This window comes from Euleptes europaea, chromosome 9, assembly GCF_029931775.1.
Source record: "Euleptes europaea isolate rEulEur1 chromosome 9, rEulEur1.hap1, whole genome shotgun sequence".
Taxonomy (NCBI): domain Eukaryota; kingdom Metazoa; phylum Chordata; class Lepidosauria; order Squamata; family Sphaerodactylidae; genus Euleptes; species Euleptes europaea.
Genome location: NC_079320.1, coordinates 23,454,341 through 23,467,516, shown reverse-complemented (window position 1 = coordinate 23,467,516; position 13,176 = coordinate 23,454,341). Strand labels below are relative to the sequence as shown.

Sequence of the window (13,176 nt, the reverse complement as noted above, 5' to 3'; positions counted from 1 at the left end):
AGGCTAAATATAACCTTTGCCCCCTTTCCTTGCTCAGCTTAGAATGCATCTTAAACGGTGGTTGAGACATTAATTGCTGTTTAAAATATGGGTTTGTTCCACTAACAGATTCTTGAAAAATCTGAAATGATTGCTTCCCTGACCTCTGAAAGGGAGGCTTTGTTGTCTCAAGTAGCTGAAAAGGGACAAAGGCTCCTTGAAATGACTGATGCCCTGAAGTCCAAAGAGGATTTCGCAGATGCTGAAGCAGTGAGAAGAGACAATGAAGCTGTTCGAGACCTGGAGTGTCAACGTCATGAACTGGAGCAGGAACTAGCCACTGTATCAGAAGAAAACAAACGGTTGCAAGGCCAGATAGAAAACCAGTCTGGTGAAAACCTCAAACTCAATGCAGCCATTAGTGAGATGGCGCAAGAGGTGTGTACATCCCTTCCCCTTTCAGTTTTCCTAAATGCTTTTAATACAGTAAGGGGGTTACCGCACTTGTATTCCCAGCGATGTATTAAGAGTTTGAAAATGTTATAAAAAATACTGTTTGCACTTTGTTTGGCCCCTTTAGCTGTGAAGACGTCTTCCAACCATTTATAAGCCGTGGTATCTAAAAACCCTTTTAAAGCGATGTTTTTTTATAACATTTTCAAACTCTTAATACATTGCTGGGAATACAAAGTGTGGTAACCCCCATTCTTAGTCTTGTTGTAGAGCCCCTTGGATTACTTTTTTTGAGAAGCAGTATTGCAAACTGAATTGCCTTCCGTAGCAAATCAAATAGCCTCTGCCTGAGACTCTGAAGAGCCTCTGCCATTCTTAGACAGTACTGACCCTGATGGACTGATGCTTCCAGTCAGTAGAAGGCAGCTTCATGTCTTCAGCCCAGACTAGCCCAACTTCATCACAGCTCAGAAGATAAGCAGGGTTGATACTTGGATGGGAGACCACTGAGGAAGAGCAGGGATGCTATGGAGAGGAAAGCAATGGCAAGCCACCTCTGCTCATCTCGTCTGGAATACATTGCCAATCCGGGGGGGGCGGCGGTATTTTGAAATGTGCGTCTGATAGACTGTAGGTAGCCATGTTGGTCCAGAGAAAAACTCCAAAACATGCATTAAGTTTGTCTGGTAACCCTGTTGAATGCTAAACGTGTGCTTCCCTCGCTGAATGTTTAAAGCTGTCCAGCAAGGTCCAGGAGCTGCAGGCAAAGGACCTGGAACAGGAGAAGCTTCTCCGTATGGAAGAAGAGCTCAGCTGTGTCCGTCAGGAGCTGAACAGCGTGGAACAGCTCAAAGATCAGTTGAAGGCTTGGGAGTCTAAAGCGGAGGCTGGGGAGGTGGAAAGGCTGGCCGTAGTTCAGCGACTTCAGGGCAGAGAAGAAGAAATAAGCGCTCTGGCCCAGGAAAGAGATGAGCTGAAGCAAATGCTGGAGGCGGTTGAAAGAGAGAGAGATCAAATTAAGGATGACATAGAAGAGACTGTGGCCATAGTAAGTGGACCAGAAGGCATGAAATGGGGGTGGGGAGCACCAGTTTGCAGCGAGACAGATTTGCAGCACCGCTGTGAGAAAGCTTGTATGTTACACAAACTCGTTTTGTGTTCTAACTTTTGCATGTAAAAGAACATTGAAACACAGAATGAAGTGAGAAGTTCTCAAGCCTTTCTGAAGCAGTGTCAGGAAAATATTAAAGAGCTGCAGGCAACAATTTTGAAGAAAGACTCCCAAATTGCAAGTATTAAAGAAACTTTGGAGGCCACCATTAACGAACAGAAGCTCCAGGTAAGATATTGGTAACATTCCCATTTGGTGAGGCTCTCCCTCTCCATGAGTTCTTGACACCTGTACAGCAGACCTTCAGACAGATTTCAGTTTGGTTCTGTGCTGCAGTCACTGCCGCTACATCCTCCCAACTTCTTCTGCAGCAGGTTGCTGAAGACCACCCTGAACTATTACTTTTAAAATTAATGGCGCACTGTTCTTCCATAAGTTTATCCATCCACATGATATCCTGAGCCATTTTTGGGTTGTAGACACAGAAAAGTCTAATATTTTGCACAGACTAACAGTAGATTTGTTCCTAACAGCTTAATATTAAGTTGAGCATCTTACATAGTAGTGGATCAAAGGGTAACCTGACCCCCTTAATTGCTTGAATAAGTGATATAATTGGTAACAAATACTTTCAAACAAATCCACCAGAAGTGGTACAAATCTGCATACAACTTAGAACACTTCCTGCATGTTTTAGCATATCCCCCCGATGGTGGAAAAGCCCTTCTCTTCTTACCATGCCATCTCCCAGTGACCATTCAAGAAATGTGGCTTCTTAAAAACACTTCCTGCTCTACAAGAAGCAACACTCTCCCCACCCCCCAACACTCAGATTTCCCTCTTGCTCTGGTCTTCCTTTCCCCCTCTTTTCCTTCTGGTAGTGGAGAGTGCCATTAAGTCATTGCTGACTTTTGGCAACCCCTGTAGTAGTTTTCAAGGCAGGAGACATACAGAGGTGGTTTGATCTTGCCTGCCTCCGCATCACGACCCTGGTATTCCTTGGAGGTCTCCCATCCAAATAACTGCCAGATATGACTCAGTGTAGCTTCTGACATCTGATGAGATTGGGCTAGCCTGGGCAATCCAGGTCAGGACCTTTTCCTTCTTTCTTTTTTTAAAAAAAACCCTTGCTTAGGACATCATGGGAAATTAGTTTTTATTTTCCTATTTAATATTATTTGGTTGCATCTCTTAAAGCGTGGCAGCCAGATGGTCTTTAAAACATATGGCTTATGATGTTGCCAGAAGCTTTCTCCATTTTCCCATCTGTGTCACCTATGGTAGAATTCTAGATTGTGATCTGAACAAGCTTCCAGGGGGGGGAGAGATAAAGCAGTCCCAAGATAGCAAAGTGGTATTGGTCTTGAACCCGTGAGCATTGATTCTAAATGATTTTTTTAACCAATTAAAGCTGTCCATCAAGATCCAAGAACTGCAAGACAAGGAGAAGGGACAAAAAGAGTTTCTCCAAACAATGAATGAACAGCGCTATGGGGAAGCCCCGCAGGATAAAACTGACCGTCTGAAGGCCCTGGAGTTTGAGCTGGAGGCGAAGAAGATGGAGGAACTGGAAATGGCAGAGAGACTTCAGCAGGGTGAGGAAGAGAGAAAATTATTAACCCTGGAAAGAGATGACTTGCAGCAGAAGTGGGAGACTGTCCATGCTGAGAAAGAGAAGCTCAAAGAGCTACTCGAAGGCACCACCTCAGAGGTAAGCAAGAAAGTGGAAGGCTACAAGTGGCCGCAGACCATAACAATTGTGAACTGAACATAGTGGGAATGTTTTGACGGCCCTTTATGATGCCCCAGTTGTTGCCTTGGAGTTGAAGTCCGGTCCTTGAGGATGGGGAACACACTCTAAAGGACCGGGGGGGTGATGTTTTGCTCATGGCAAATCCTGTGAAGCCATTAGAACGACTTCAGGTACTTTCATTTGGAATCTGGGGCTTCCCTTCTCTGGGAAATATAGAGGAGACTCCCCGCCCCCATGCGAGCCCAAGAAAGAGCTTCAAAACCTGGCCAAAGCAATTGCCAGAACAAAAATCATCCTGTCTACAAAGGGACTAGGAGAGTCACTACCCTAAGGACTCACTCCATCTACTGAATGGAATGGGTTTTCAGAGTGCACAGAGTGACTCTTACTTTTTCATCCTATTAAAGTTGTCAAGCAAGATCCAAGAGCTACAAGTTGAGGCAAGAGAGTTGCTCCAAACAAAAGAACAGCTCTATGGTGAAGCCCAACTGAATCGGAGGGAAGTAGAACAACTGACAGAGCAACTGAGGACTCTAGAAGCCCAGCTTGAGGCTAAAGAGGGAGAGAAACTAGAAATGGCTAAGACACTTCGGGATGGGGAGGAGGAGAGAAGATCCCTAGTCCTGGAAAGGGATGACTTGAAGCAGAAGTGGGATGCTCTCCAAACTGAGAAAGAGATTACCGTAAAGGTAAGCAAGGAACTAAAGTGAAGTTTATTGGGGGAATGGAGAATGCCCTCAATCTCTCATTATACAAGACACTTGAGTTCACAGTCATATTGTATTTAAAATACAACTTCTTTTATTACATGTTGAGTCTTTTGCATGCTGCTGTATATACTGTATTTGCTAGTAAAATCAAAGGCATTCAGACTGGGCAGCATGAAGAATGAAAACACTTTCTTTTCTTCTATTTGGGGCACTTATCATCCACTTCTCCATATAGCTGCCAGAGGCTGTCTGAACCAATTTGAAAATGAGGAAACAATTTAAGAATAAAACAACCATCAGTCTAATACTGGCAGATATTAACACAGTGGCAACCCTATGAATATCCCCACGTGGATTAACGAAGCTGATAAGTTCTAGAAAACGATAGAACAACCCCAAAGCACTATTAAATGGCATGAAATAATAACACGGGTCAGACAATGAACCATTTTGTAATCTCAGAATGAAGCAGCATGTCTGAGTTTACGATCTAACACTTTGCTGGTGAACTTGTGTTTCCCCCCCCCCCCCCAAAAAAGCCAACCAGCAATACTCAAGGGTTGCAAGCAAGGAATACTGAAGAGGAGGAGCTCCCCATCGTAAAAGAAGAATTTGGCCAAACTCGTCAGAAACAGAGTGAACTAGAAGAGTTGAGAGAGCAACTTAAAGCCAGCGAGTGCAGAATGGAAGTGGACAAGATGGCAGCTGCTCAGGAGCTTCGTGAGCATGAAGAAACATTAAGAGCTCTAGTGCAGGAAAGAGACCACTGGAGACATCAGAGGGATGCTCTCCAGCTGGAGAGGGATCAAGTCCAAGAAGAAACGAGGGCGACTCAATCCATGGTAAATCAGAATTTGGTTCCTGTCGCTGTGCTTCATACAGCAGCACTAGGCAGATAGGGAAAAGGTGGCATACAGTCTGGCTAGGACTGTCAAGCCCCTCAGTTCATTCTCTACAGAAGAATACTGAAGCATAGAAAGAGCTGAGAGTCTGGTGATTCCCTTGGGTTGGAAGTATGATCCTAGAATGGCTTTTTCTATAGGCAACGTTAAACCTATTATTGGTAGTATAACCCATGATGGTGGAAAGAGAACTTCCTTCCTTCCTTCTTTTTTTTTTAAACTTTCCCACTGTTGCTGAACCAAGGCAGCACATTTTTAATCCTGCCTGCTCCACAGCATCAGAACCCCAGCAATGCTCAGTCGATTTAGTCTGGGTCTGGTCTTCAGGGTCCTAGCAGTTTATCCGTTCCTTCTAGGTTTTTGGCTAGCCAGAACGGAAAGACATTCTTTTCTTGAATCTTTCATGGAAGATCTTAAAGTAGGGCAACCGTGTTCTCCTCAAGCTTGTTCCTTGTGGCTTCAATAGATGATGCTGGGGAGGTTCCTCCTCTTATTTTCTCAGTGTTGCATAGAGGGAGAAGTTGCAAAGAAGAGCACAGCTCTCAGCCTGACTTGGCCAAGGCAGTTGAGACATTCCTGTAGGGTAGTGACACTTGGCTCCCAGAAGCTACCTCAGAGAGCCCCACCTACATTGGACACGCTTTAGGGGTGTGTCCCTCTTAAGGCTGAAGCTAGGACTTCCTGCAGTAGTCCTAGGTAAAACTATAGAAGCTTTGAAAGCACCCTTTATGATGCCCTAGTTGCCACCTTGGTCTTGAAGGCTGTGGTCCTTGAGGATGGAGAAGGCACTCTAAAGGAGATTGGGGAGGTGACATACTGGACATGTATCAATTACCACAGCTTCAGCACTTTCATTTAGAATCTGGGGCATCCCTTCTCTGGGAAGCATAGACTCACCCCCCAAGCTAATGCCAAACTGAGAAAGACCTCCATAAACTGGCCAGAGCAGTTGTCATAACAAAGACCATCCTATGTACAGGAGCACCTTTGCCCTCAGGATTCACTCCAGGAGAGCCAGCGTGGTGTAGTGGTTAAGAGCAGTGGTTTGGAGCGAAGGAGTCTGATCTGGAGAACCAGGTTTGATTCTGCCTTAAGTGGTAGAGAAAGTCGGCCTATAAAAACCAACTCTTCTTCTTCTTCCATCCGTTGAATGGAATAGGATTTCAGAGTGCACACAACGATCACTTAAGTGATGCTAGAAGAATATAGAAACACTAGAGGTAAAAATACACTGATAAAGAGCACTGTGATGTACTAACTAGGTATAACTGAGCCATTCAGAGCAGAAGACGTTTTGAGGAAAACCCAGCTGTTTGTATATGGAAGCCTTGTGTTGGTTATTTGTCCGGGTACCAGAAACTGCTGCAGTTTAATAAATAATAAATGAGATTGGGGGATGTAGAAACTTGTTTGGGTTAAAAAAAAAGCACTGGCTCTACAAGGAGGTAAGAGAATAGGTGATGCAAGGGGACTCCCCAAATGTAACTTCAGCCCCAGGATTCCACCAGCAATGAGGCCATGAGGAGGCTTCTAGCTTGTGCATGCTTCTTCTAGGATATGGATGTGTTGCCTTCATGCCCCAGTGAGAGGTGAGGAAAGGGCAGAGTTCAGAGCCTTTCTCTAGATGTAATCCCAGGTAGAATTCTGGGTCTGAACAAACCCAGAAGGCCCTGAGAAATAGGGTTGGCCTTGAATCACCACAAAACAGTTTAATAATATTGCATTAATGTTGCTGCTTTTTCAACCTATTAAAGTTGTCAAGCAAGATCCAAGAGCTGCAAGTCGAGGCAGGAGAGTTGCTCCAAACGAAAGAACAGCTCTGTGGTGAAGCCCAACGGAATCGGAAGGAAGTGGAACGACTGACAGAGCAACTGAGGACTCTAGAAGCCCAGCTTGAGGCTAAAGAGAGAGAGAAACAGGAAATGGCTGAGAGACTCCAGGATGGTGATGAGGAGAGAAGATCTTTAGTCCTGGAAAGGGATGACTTGAAGAAGAAGTGGGATTCTCTCCAAACTGAGAAAGAGAAGCTCAAAGAGCTACTTGAAGAGACCACCGCAAAGGTAAGCTAATTGGAGGCATGGAATACCCTGCCTCTCTCATTGCACTAGACATTTTTCAGTAAAGTCAACATTTTTTATTTAGAATGCAAATTCTGTTATCACAAGTTGAGTCAAGTGCTTTCGACGCTACGATAAGTACAACAACCCCAAAGCAGTGTTAAATATCATGAAATTGTAAAGTGGGTCAGACAGTTAAGCATCTTGTAATCACAATATGAAGCAGAATGCCTGAGTTTATAATCTAACATTTTGCTGGCAAACCTGTGTCCTTTTTCCCCCCAAAAAAAGCTGACCAGCAATGTTCAAGCATTGCAAGCAGGGAATACTCAAGAGGAGGAGCTCGTCACTGTGAAAGAAAAACTTGGCCAAGCTCTTCAAGAACTGAGTGAACTGGAAGAGTTGAGAGAGCAACTTAAAGCCAGCAAGTGCAGAACAGAAGCGGACAAGATGGTGGCTGCTCGGGAGCTTCGGGAGCGTGAAGAAGCATTAGTCCAGGAAAGAGACAACTTGAGGCATCAGCGGGATGATCTCCAGCTAGAGAGGGATCAAGTCCAAGAAGAAATGAGAACGACTGAATCCATGGTAAAGCAGAATTTGGGTTTTGTTGCTGTGCTTTGTATAGCGGTGTGAGGCAGATAGGAAAAATTGGCATGCTGACTGTGGCTAGAGCTGTCAAGCATCCTCAGTTCCTTCTATGCAGAAGAATGCTGAAGCACAGAAAGAGCTGAGAGTCTGCAGCTTCTATGGCATGGAAGAGTCATCCTAGAATGGGCTTTTCCACGGGCAAGGTTAAGCAAATTATTTTTAGTTTTACCCCCTGATGGGGGAAGAGACAGTTTCCTTTAGAACAGTTTCAGGCACTTTCTTTTAGAATCTTGGGGCTTCCTTTCTCTGGGAAATGTAGAGGAAACTTTCCCAAGCCAATGCCAGACCAAAAAATAGCGTTATCAACTGGCCAAAGCAGCTGTCAGGGCAAAGATCATCCTACCTACAGAGGAATTAGGATTACCCTTGCTGTGAGGATTCTCTCCATCCGCTGAATGGAATGGGGTTTCTGAGTGCACACCATGATCCTTACGTTAAGAGATGCTACACTAGAGATATAAGTACATCGATAAAAAGCACTGTAGTGTGCCTTGTAGGTATAATTATGCCATTCAGAGCTGAAGACTTTTGCAAAAAATGCCAGTTTATTTACTGATGGCCTGAGTGAGTTTGAAATCTGTTTCCCAGAGACAGCTGCAGAGTAATAAACAACGGGGTTGGGGGGTGAAATTCTGCTGGATTAAAATCCTGACTCTCTGCAAGGAGGTAACAGAGTAGGTGATTCAAGGGGATCCCCAAATATAACTTCAGCCTCAGGATTCCACCAGCAATGAGGTCATGAGGAGGCCACAGTGAGAGGAGATGGAAAAGTAGAGTTTGGGGCCTTACTCTAGATATCATTCCAGGTAGAATTCTGGTTCTGAACAAGCCACTGAATTATAGAACTGGTCCTAAACTGCCACAGAACAAACTCTAAATTTTGTATTAATGCCGAATGTTGTTGCTGTTTCAACCTATTCAAGTTGTCAAACAAGATCCAAGAGCTGCAAGTCGAGGCAAGAGAGTTGCTCGAAACGAAAGAACAGCTCTGTGGTGAAGCCCAACAGAATCGGAGGGAAGTGGAACGACTGACAGAGCAACTAAGGACTCTAGAAGCCCAGCTTGAGGCTAAAGAGGGAGAGAAATTGCAAATGGCTGAGAGACTCCAGGATGGTGACAAGGAGAGAAGATCCTTAGTCCTGGAAAGGGATGACTTGAAGCAGAAGAGGGATGCTCTCCAAACTGAGAAAGAGAAGCTCAAAGAGCTACTCGAAGAGACCACTGCAAAGGTAAGCAAGAACATGCTGTAAAGCAGGGGTGGGGAACCTTTTTCCTGCCAAGGGCCATTTGCATACTTATAACATCATTCGGGGGCCATACCAGGTGTAGATCTCCCGGCGGGGGGGGGGGGGAGATGCTAGGGTTGCCAGGTCTCCCACCACCACCTGGAGGTTGGCAACCCTAGTAGAGGAAGGGAGGGGGGAGGGATGGAGAAAGGAAGGAAGGAACTGGGAAATGAAAGAGAACGAAGGAACCCTCAGGACTCCATCTACTGAATGGAATGGATTTTCAGAGTGCACAGAGTGACCCTTACTTTTTCATCCTATTAAAGTTGTCAAGCAAGATCCAAGAGCTACAAGTCGAGGCAAGAGAGTTGCTCGAAACGAAAGAACAGCTCTGTTTTGAAGCCCAACAGAATTGGAGGGAAGCGGAACGACTGACAGAGCAACTGAGGACTCTAGAAGCCCAGCTTGAGGCTAAAGAGGGAGAGAAATTGCAAATGGATGAGAGACTCCAGGATGGTGACGAAGAGAGACGATCCTTAGTCCTGGAAAGGGATGACTTGAAGCAGAAGAGGGATGCTCTCCAAACTGAGAAAGAGAAGCTCAAAGAGCTACTCGAAAAGACCACCGCAAAGGTAAGCAAGAGCATGTTGTAAAGCAGGGGTGGGGAACCTTTTTCCGCCAAGGGCCATTTGCTTATTTATAATATCATTTGGGGGCCATACCAGGTGTAGATCTCCCGGCGGGGGGGGGGAGATGCTAGGGTTGCCAGGTCTCCCACCACCACCTGGAGGTTGGCAACCCTAGTAGGGGGAGGGAGGGGGGAGGGAGGAAGGAAGGAACTAGGAAATGAAAGAGAACGAAGGAACCCTCAGGACTCACTCCATCTACTGAATGGAATGGATTTTCAGAGTGCACAGAGTGACCCTTACTTTTTCATCCTATTAAAGTTGTCAGGCAAGATCCAAGACCTACAAGTCGAGGCAAGAGAGTTGCTCCAAACAAAAGAACAGCTCTGTGGTGAAGCCCAACAGAATCGGAGGGAAGTGGAACGACTGACAGAGCAACTAAGGACTCTAGAAGCCCAGCTTGAGTCTAAAGAGGGAGAGAAATTGCAAATGGCTGAGAGACTCCAGGATGGTGACAAGGAGAGAAGATCCTTAGTCCTGGAAAGGGATGACTTGAAGCAGAAGAGGGATGCTCTTCAAACTGAGAAAGAGAAGCTCAAAGAGCTACTCGAAGAGACCACTGCAAAGGTAAGCAAGAACATGCTGTAAAGCAGGGGTAGGGAACCTTTTTCCGCCAAGGGCCATTTGCATATTTATAACATCATTCGGGGGCCATACCAGCTGTAGATCTCCCGGCAGGTGGAGGGGGGGGGGGAAGATGCTAGGGTTGCCAGGTCTCCAGCCACCACCTGAAGGTTCTATGGAAAAACTCACTATACTGTTAAAGTTAGATGCTAGAAAAAACACAGTATAATTCAATAAATTCAAAAAATGCAAAAAGTGTATTCTAAAGACTAAGTGCATAAACACAATACAAGGACAATGTGATTACATAAATACAAAGGTTGCAACTATATACAAAAAATAGAACAATTTAAACATAAGCTAGTAGGCTATCTCCAAAGAAACCGCGTCAGTCCAAAAATGTAGGCAAGAATTCTTCACATCCAAAGTAGGAAGAGTTGCTCCATAAAGGTAAGTAGCAAATATGAAGACCGGAGAGAGGAAACGCTATCCCGGATACATATAGCGCTTTCACCAAAGCATAGCTTCATCAGCCTATAAAATCAATATTAATGGTATAATCATGATTCTACTTGGGTAATCCAAAGTTACATAAGTATGGTATACTTAGCTTACCTCAGAGTCTAAAGCAAAAGACTTGTAGTGACCCATCTGGGAGGTTTATATTTTAAGTCACACGAACGAACTGGTAATGTGTGAGTTACATTCTAAAGTAAGCTTTACAGTTTTTAAATATATATTTTCAATTTTTTAAGTTGTCTTTTAGCTCCCACTAAAATCGGGCTGCTAATATTCTCAAGTCATCTCTTAACTGTAAAAGTCAGTGTTAGGTAAATATAGAGCAAGTCAAATCACATGATGCTAAAAAGAGTTTCAGGAAATTTAAAGAAATAGAGCCTATTTAGAATTTGGCTTCTTTAAACCAAAGACTATGTGAGCAGTTGGACAAAGCTGATGACTAAATAAACAGGAATACGATCTATAAAAAACAAGACAAGTCGAATTCTTTGTTTAAACCATTGGGGGCCAAAGACTTAAAAAGATGAATGAAACGCATTTCGTTCTGAAGTAGTACCTTCTGTACGTTTTTGGAGTCAAGCGGATGGTCTTTATAGACCCACAACACAAAAAAATCTCAGATCATTTTCTGAGTGTTTCTGCTTCATGAAATGGCTGGTTAGAGGGGCATCAAAATTCCGAGCCCTTAGTCTCGATCTGTGTCGCCGATCCGAATTCTAATTTGGCGAATCGTGCTGCCAATATAAAGTTTCGCGCATTTGCACATGATTGCGTATACAACGCAACTAGTGGCACAGTTAGAAAAGTGCCAGCGTTGGAATTTGAAGTCTGTGGTCGTAGAGCAAAATTCTTTAACGGGAAGGGGCAGACAGAACACTTCCCACATTTAAAATGGCCGACAGCTGAAAAATGTTGTGTGGATTTTAACATGTCCATATGAACAAGATGGTCCCGAAAAGAACGGGTTCTGCACATGCCAAAAACAGGCGAAGTGCTACAGCCTGGTATGCTTTGGATGATATGCCAATGCCTTCTAATCGCTTGTTGAATCTCACGTGAATGTTTACTATATGTTAAGGAACAAAAGATGGTGTTATTATGATGTTGTATCTTCTTGTCAAATAAAGTGGAACGTTCTTTATCGCAGGCTCTTTGACGAGCATTCAATATGACATGGGGAGGATAACCACGTTTAGTCAAAGCAAAAGTCATTTTGTCTGCTGCTACCTTAAACTCATTATCACAGGTAGCATTCCGCTTAAGCCGAAGAAATTGGCTAAACGGTAGATTGTTTTTCAAATGCAGCGGGTGGTTAGAAGAATAATGCAAGCCAGAATCTTTTGCCATGCTTTTTAATATGGTCTCACTGCTAACTCCCTATTATGCTGAACAGACACTTCCAGATCCAGAAATGTTATACAATTAGAGTCACAGGTTCCTGTAAAGGTAAGGTGTTCACTTAGTGTATTTAACCACATAGTGAATTCACTAAAGGCTTCAGAAGATGTAAATAAGAAAAATAAATCATCAACATAACGTTTATAAAGAAGCATCTGTGAGATAAAGGGATTATTCCGAACAATATGAGATAACTCAAAATCAATCATAAACAGGTTGGCAACAGTGGGGGCGCAGGCTGCGCCCATCGCGACCCCTTTGGTTTGCGGGAAAAAATTCAGATTAGAATCTAAAGTAATTATTTTCGAACGTCAAATCAATCAATTGTAACAAAAAATGAGTAGGGGGTGAGGGATCACTACGGGAATCGAATTTGTCAGCAATGATGTTCCTGACCTCCTCAAGCAGTACGTTAGTGTATAAGGCACTAACGTCTAGTGTGGCAACAACCGCGTTAACAGGTAAAGTGACATGCTCTACATGTTGTAAAAAATCCCTTGAATCCAAAACAAAAGATGGAGTTTGGTTTACAAAAGGCTGGAGAAAATAATCAAGATATTTGGAAATAGGTTCAAGTAGGGATCCGCATGATGATACTATTGGTCTCCCTGGGACTGGGCGTCTCCTTATGTATCTTAGGGAGTGTGTAAAAAGTAGGTACTTTTGGAAAGGGGACAGTCAAAAAATCGGCCACTTGTTGGTCAATATAGCCAAGATGAAGTCCTTCAGAAACTACTACTTGTATAAGTTTAGTCAGTTTATTGGTAATATTACCAGAAAGCTTTGTATAAAATTTCTTGTCAGACAACTGGTTCATAATTTCGGCTCTGTATGAGTCAGCATTTTGTAAGACGATAGCCCCGCCCTTGTCAGCAGGACGTATCACCAAAGAGTCATCACAGGACAAATCAGAAAGAATCTTGGTTTGTTCTGGAGTAAGATTAGGTTTGGGTTGCCACTTGCGTTGTTCAATTTTGGCAACATCTTGAGTTACTAAATGTTGAAATGCATTAATTAAATAATTCGAAGTGTTAGGGATAAAGGATGATTTGGCACGAAAACGTGTCTCATCCTGATGTTGTTGTTTGTCTTGAAAAAAGTCACATAATTTAATGTTACGAAAAAGTTTAAATAATTCAATCTTGGTTTGAAAAGACGAGTAAGAAGCAT

The 13,176-nt window shown here is 43.7% G+C and overlaps 1 protein-coding gene across 1 annotated transcript in view; it reads left to right on the top strand.

The window, feature by feature from the left end:
- CENPE (centromere protein E) overlaps positions 1 to 13,176 on the top strand; it is a 66,896-nt gene that overhangs the window by 31,569 nt on the left and 22,151 nt on the right. The window contains exons 23-33 of the mRNA XM_056855829.1: positions 109 to 417; positions 1,169 to 1,480; positions 1,613 to 1,771; positions 2,955 to 3,254; positions 3,704 to 3,985; positions 4,546 to 4,848; positions 6,663 to 6,968; positions 7,257 to 7,550; positions 8,537 to 8,842; positions 9,166 to 9,446; positions 9,879 to 10,092. Coding sequence (XP_056711807.1) covers positions 109 to 417; positions 1,169 to 1,480; positions 1,613 to 1,771; positions 2,955 to 3,254; positions 3,704 to 3,985; positions 4,546 to 4,848; positions 6,663 to 6,968; positions 7,257 to 7,550; positions 8,537 to 8,842; positions 9,166 to 9,446; positions 9,879 to 10,092 — 3,066 coding nt within the window. The remainder of the gene's footprint in view (positions 1 to 108; positions 418 to 1,168; positions 1,481 to 1,612; positions 1,772 to 2,954; positions 3,255 to 3,703; positions 3,986 to 4,545; positions 4,849 to 6,662; positions 6,969 to 7,256; positions 7,551 to 8,536; positions 8,843 to 9,165; positions 9,447 to 9,878; positions 10,093 to 13,176) is intronic.